Below are 6,641 nucleotides of genomic sequence, written 5' to 3'. Positions count from 1 at the left end.
TCCGCTCCACTTCTTCACATGATTATAAAATGAGTGATGAATGCAGCAGTTAAGTGTGTTTACGTGACACAGCGTCCAGTTTCCTGCAGCTACTTGAAAGTCTGGATAATCTCCCTGGAGCGTTTCCAGCCTCCGAACTCCTCAGCAGGGCATCAAGGACACCACAGGCTGCTGCTGCTCTGATTCAATCTGACCTTTGGCTCCGCCCACTAATCTGTCCTGCTGCTCTGATTCAATCTGACCTTTGGCTCCGCCCACTAATCTGTCCTGCTGCTCTGATTCAATCTGACCTTTGGCTCCGCCCACTAATCTGTCCTGCTGCTCTGATTCAATCTGACCTTTGGCTCCGCCCACTAATCTGTCCGGCTGCTGTGGCTGATAGTTGATGCAGCCTCGCATGCTAAGAGCCTCCCTGAACACCTGGACACTTGGACACCTGGACACTTGGACACCTGGACACCTGGACACTGAGCCAAAACCCTCCGATACCCACAAGAAAATGTTTAATGTACATGTAAAAATCTGGACATGAATGTTTCTGATATCATTTCCTGTGTTTCTGGAATATCAAAAAATACATGAACACCAGTGTGAAAATAAACTTAGATTTATCAGGTCATAAACAGCCAAAGACAGACATCCAAAAAACACAAATAAATGTCATGATTCTTTTTCAGGGTTTTTTTACAGGCTGCATAAGACAAACGATTTATGATCAACTCAAACCTCGTTTGTGACACAATGATTCAATTCAGGAGAAGATTTGATTACAAGTTGTTTTACATTCAGTTAGATGGAAAAAACAACGACTATTTACAATGCTGATTAATATCTGCTGTGACAGTCAGAGCCAATCAGATGAGGCCTGTGAGGGATCTTTACAACAGGAAGTGATGGAGGGGACATTTTTTGGATACTTTTATAGTCATTAGATTTTGAAGGAAGTTACACATGAAATACATGTCTGGTTTTAATACTTAAAAGATCATAGTGTGGGGAATAAAAAAACAAAACAAAACATCAACACTCAAATAAGACTGATATTACAGTGTTAACCAGGATAAGATTACGTTTCTTGTCAAATTGTGCAGCGCAGGGATGAAAACGAACAAAAGAAGACTTTAAAAACAAACTTGTGTTTGGTTGAGATTACAAATTTCACGTGAAAGAAGAACCAGCAAAAAATGGAGTAAAACTCCTTTCTGGCTTGTGACCTAATTTAAGCTCCCAAAAGTTCATTTAATTCAGTTTTTTTTTAGCTTTTTCTAAAACTGTCATGGAAATTTGAGCAGGAATTTCTTGATATTCTGGTTTCAAAAGCAAAAATAGGCCTTTGTAGTGAAATTTAAAATCATCTTGCCAATTATTTTGGGGTTGTTCTTGCGAGCATTTTTGTTTGCATTATATTTTTGATTGAAAGTTGATGTTTATTTCTACTATCCATAATGAAAACTTGCTCAATAAATGTTGTATTTTGAGTCTCCATGAATTGCAGATAATAAAAAAGTTGTGAACTTTATAACAATAAATTTGATATTAAAAAAAGAAAAGAAAAAGGAAATTACTCATTATTTTTTAAAATGTTAATTTCACACAGACTCGTGTTTTGATGCGTAACTCCCCTCGTTAATGTCTCTGCTCTCTGAATGGCTGAGTGTAACGCCTCCCTGTCGACAACAGGGGGCGACAAAACCTCACAGAAAAAACAACAAAGCTGTGACGAGTAAGATTTTTACATAGCCCTCCTGTCCCGTGCCTGTTTCACAGCAGGCCTACAGTACTGTTGTCAGGGTTGGTTAGGTTTCATTTCCAATTTCTTCTAAAGGTTTTGCATTCTGGAAAAAAAAAAAAAAAAAACTGTACCAGAATATAATTATTCACGTTTTCCTTTTTCTGACTAAATTTTGCAAATAAACCTTAATGACCTGCTTGTTTACCCCCAAAAAACTGAACTCTAACTTTCATATAATCTACAAAGTTCTTATTTGGTTCCTTTTGGATGAATTTTCCTCAAAACACATTTTTTTAAAGGCAGATTAAGTGTTTGCATACAAGAGATCAAAATATTTTCCTCCAGCTTTTGATTATAAAAACTCCCTCTGCTTTTCCTTTATAACTACACACCTGTGTTCCCCTGACGTACACACCTGTGTTCCCCTGACGTACACACCTGTGTTCCCCTGACGTACACACCTGTGTTCCCCTGACGTACACACCACGCTGCCCTCCGACCGACTACATTCTCACCATGTTGGTTTTGATTGACAGCATGCAAATCAAGTCTCTCTGTTTTTCTCCGAATGAAAAACATCTGAAAACTGCAGCCTGAATGTCGTACTGCCCAGTTTGTACTCGCTTCACAATAACGTGAGTTTTCAGAGGCGTAAAAAGCTGCACCAGGCAAATTTTGTAAAAAAAAAAAAAAATACAAGTCTTGTTCTGATGGGAAATGATCACTCGTATAGAAGATGCTTCTACTTGCAGACTCCGCCCACAGGAAGGAGTCATCCAAACAGCTTTCTGTCCAGACGAAGCAAACCGACCGATATATTTCCGTTGTCGTTACTTTGGATGACTGTATTATAAATGCTCTACATTACAAGGTCATATTAAGAAGGTTACGACTTTCAGTTTCCATGAGCTCGTCTCATCTTACTCTTTCACTCTCTGCACATTCATGTGGCTTCATCACATTTCATTAACTTCATGCTTTCTCTCCCATAGTTTTAGTTTCTGTGTTTTCTTTGGCAGACGTCCGACCGCATGTCTCCGCCCACCAACAGTTCATGCCTTGGATCTCTATGCTGTCCTTTTCTCTCTCTGCTCTCCCCTCAACCCAACCGGTGGAGGCAGATGGCTCCGCCCACCTCTGAGCCTGGTTCTGTTGAAGGTGTCCTCCTGTTAAAAAGGAGGTTTTTCTTCCCTCTGTTGGAGGTTTTTGACTGAAAGAGGTGGTTTTTTTCCTCCTGACTTACGTGAGATTTGTTGAACTTTTGGGTTTTTCTGTAAATTACTGTCAAACTGTCGTTAGGACTTTACTGTGTTAGGTGCCATGAAATAACCTGCTGTGATTGGGCGCCACATAAATAAAGCTGAATTTAATAGAAAAATTGCCTCATGCAGATTCAGCAAAGCAAAACGATCAAATCTGCATCGCGTAAAAAGAGAAAAATCCATCTTGAATGTAAAGCAGAAGTCCGTCTCTTCCATCCCATCAGATTTCTGCGACACGTTTTCACGTGTCGTCATCATACATTCAGGCCGGCCGGCACTCCGACATCTTCTTGAAGGCCTTCCGGAAGCTGTCGTCCAGGAAGGCGTAGAGGAACGGGTTGAGGCAGGAGTTGGCGTAGCTCAGGCTGGTTATGAAGTAGGAGATGCCGATGAGCAGCGGCGTGGTCCTCAGGTCGGTCGTCAGCGCCACGATGGTGCTGAGGTGGAACGGCGTCCAGCAGAACAGGCACACGGCCAACACGATGAACACCATGATGGTGACCTTCTTCTTGGCCTTGTCCAGCGCCTTGGCGTTGCTGTTGAGCCGCATGTTCCTCAGCTTGTAGAGCATCATGGTGTACAGGATGCAGATGGTGGAGACCGGGATGGCGAAGCCCAGGATGAGCATGTAGATGCGGCTGGTTTTGAACCACAGGCTCTCGGGGGTGGGGAAGCTGAGCACGCAGCTCTTCCTCCCGTCGGTCGGGTTGTCGAAGACGCCGGCGAAGACGGTGAACGGCATGACGATGAGGATGACGAGGATCCACACGCACAGCGAGATGATTTTGGCGGCGCGGTAGGTGCGGTAAGGCATGCGTTTGGACCGCACCGTCGCCAGGACGACCAGGTAGCGGTCGATGCTCATGACGGTGAGGAAATAGATGCTGGAGAAGATGTTGTAGTGGTCGATGCTGAGGATGACTTTGCACAACACCTCGCCGAAGGGCCAGTAGTGCAGCAAGTGTTCGGCGATGCTGATGGGCAACACCAGGGTGAACAGATCGTCCGCGATCGCCAAGTTCAGGATGAACATGTTGGTGACCGTTTTCATTTTGGGGGCCTTGAGGATGACGTAGATGACGGCCGTGTTGCCGGTCAGTCCCACCGCGCAGATCACCGAGTAGATGACCGGCAAAATGACGTAGAAGTCGGCGTAGAAGAAGAACTCGGAGGGAGGAACGCAGTTCAGGTCGGTGTGGTTCCCCGACGAGAGGGAGTAGAAGTCCACGGAGTCGTTACAGACCGGCAGCGCACCGCCGGGGGCCGAGGCGTTCTCCATGTTTGACGGGAGACGGAAACTAAAAGTCTGCCAGCGTTTCCACACAAAGATACACCGAGTTTAAAGAAACTGATTAGAACTTCAGAGAAAAACTATTTCTTCGTTGTTCAGTTTCAGACATCTTTCAGAAACACCAGAAATTCATCATCGAGGATAAAAAGTTGCCCGTGCTGTCCGGCAGAAAAAGAAGAAAGGTTCAATTAAAGTGGGATTACCTTCCATCACATCACTGGAGGGGAACTCAGCCTCAGACCAGAGACTCACTGAGAGCAACACTTCTCAACCAGCAGCAAACAGCACATCCACCAGTTCATTTAAAGAGTTCAGCAATTTATTTCACTGCTGTTTCAAATTTCAGGGACTAAAAAGAGCACGTGCACTTACTTATGAATAATATCGTCTCAGATTTTATTTTTCCAGGAGAAAATCTCCCTCAGTTCATTCACAGTGAATCTGTCCTCGCCCAGCTTCATGCTCACTCCACTCTGTTTCAGGATTGATTTTCAGGGGTGATTTTTCAGTTTCCAGTCCGTTAAAAAAAAAAAAAAAAATGGACACAACACGTCCACTGTGATTCACTCCGTCACTTTTCCCTTCCTTAATTCGATTCAGAAATCACATCCCATGCAAGATTATCCTCCCGCTCCTCCTCCGAGTCTCTCCACAGACTCCAAACGAGTCCTTCCAGGTTTGAACGTGACCACAGATGGTTATTTATGTGTTTTTATTCTGGTGGAGGAGTTTCCTGTCGGTGCTTCAGGTGCGCTCTGGACACGCTCGGTGCCGGAGGGTTTTTACGCACGAATGGCGCATCACCAAAATCTGGACAACAGAGAAATGTGCACATCAATAGTTGCCTTGCATCGCGAGGAGACAGTTAATAGACTTTAAGATAAAACACGCGCAGTCGAAATTCAGCAGACACGAAAACAAAAGTAAATACAAATGTAAAAAAAAAAAAAAGCCGCAAAATCCTCCTAAACCTACAGATTCTTTCTCTCTGAATGATGAAATAATTCTACAAAAGATTGTTTTACTGCATTAAAACAACGCGATTAAGAGTTAAAAAAAAAAAGCAAGTTTAAAATACATGCAGTGAAAACTTCGCCTTAAAAGATTCTGTCTCCTAAAAGGTCTACTACTGTCCACAAGAAGACTTTAACAAGTTCATTTAAAGAAAGTATTTAAACGATATTAAAGTCTATTCAAACGAGTTCAGGCGGGTTTTACCCTTCTCGGTGTCTCCGGCTTTACCTTTGAGGGAGACGCGCTGCTCTCCAGTCTCTGTCCTCTGTCCTCTCTCTCTCTCTCTCTCTCTCCTGGACTGCAGCGCCACCGGCTGACGTCATCCCGACATCCCCGTGTCAATCATGTGGAGCTCCTCGAAAGTCTCCTCTGGAGGATGAAGAGTCTCTGCTGCCGGCTGCTGTCAGTCTGCTTTCAGACATTTCACTGCTTTAACTTTACAGAAACCGTCCGTTCATCTAACTACTGTGATGACGTCATCCAATTTACCCGCATGGGCAGAGATGGATCAAAGGAAATTGGACTTTTCACATGATCTCAAATTACTCATGTATGTTTCATAAACGTATTCATTTCATATTTTGTACCATTGTATTTCATACTTTATTTTGTGTACTTCAGATTTCACCATTTTCAGCAAAATGCCAATAATTTATGGGACATTTGTGCAATATCTTATATGCAGTGTTTTCATCCTTTCCTCTGTATCTTTTTAATTTTCATGAATTATTTTGCATCTTCTTTATATTACTTGCATGCTTCATGAATTTTAAGTGTGCATTTAATTAATATTCCTTTTAAAGTGCCTTCATGCTCTGTTCTCGTGCGACAGGAGTGGAGATGTAGTTATTTAGATGGTTATTTTGATTATGTGTTATTAAGGAAACTGTGAGATAAGGTTTTAATTAAGGAAACATGGACTCACACACGCCAAACCTCGACACCAATACAAGTCACTTCGTTCCTGGAAGACACGACTTCCTGCATCGGCGCAAAACGTTGAACTGGACATCAATTGTCATACCAACCAAAATCTCCCGTTACTGCACCTCTAACAAGTTAAACCACCATCTTTGAACACGTTGCTATGACGACTCAGGTTCACGATTGTTTTAAGTAGACTTGTGTTTTAAAGCTGTCTGGAAAAAGACATAAAAACACAACGAGGCAATTCAATTTGTAAAATCGTCATCATCGACAACAGCGATCGACAAAATCGTGACAATTTCACTTATGTTGGGAACTTTCATCCATCAATCGATCAGCTCAGTTGCCGTGACATCATAAATCCTTCTCCCTTTAATCTCCTTCCTCTTCACCGCTGAATGGATGAAATGTTTTG

At 42.9% G+C, this 6,641-nt stretch overlaps 1 protein-coding gene across 2 annotated transcripts; it reads right to left on the bottom strand.

The window, feature by feature from the left end:
* Positions 1-591: 591 nt before the first annotated feature.
* Positions 592-5,592, bottom strand: npbwr2b (neuropeptides B/W receptor 2b). 2 transcript variants are annotated; one of them, XM_069717410.1, is made up of 2 exons: positions 5,528-5,592; positions 592-5,095 (listed from the first exon to the last, which is right to left on the bottom strand). In XM_069717410.1, the coding sequence occupies exon 2, from the start codon at positions 4,271-4,273 to the stop codon at positions 3,257-3,259; it is 1,017 nt and encodes a 338-aa protein (XP_069573511.1). In that variant the 5' UTR covers positions 4,274-5,095; positions 5,528-5,592; the 3' UTR covers positions 592-3,256. The 2 variants fall into 2 exon arrangements, with proteins under 2 accessions (XP_069573511.1, XP_069573510.1); XM_069717409.1 differs by having other exon boundaries at positions 5,504-5,558.
* Between the last annotated feature and the right edge of the window lie 1,049 nt (positions 5,593-6,641).

The sequence above is a fragment of the Brachyistius frenatus genome, unplaced genomic scaffold, assembly GCF_029030835.1.
Source record: "Brachyistius frenatus isolate BFR_SWC_R1_liver_20210118 unplaced genomic scaffold, ASM2903083v1 Contig_174, whole genome shotgun sequence".
In the NCBI taxonomy this organism is placed as follows: Eukaryota; Metazoa; Chordata; class Actinopteri; family Embiotocidae; genus Brachyistius; species Brachyistius frenatus.
This window is presented reverse-complemented; position numbering and strand designations above follow the sequence as displayed.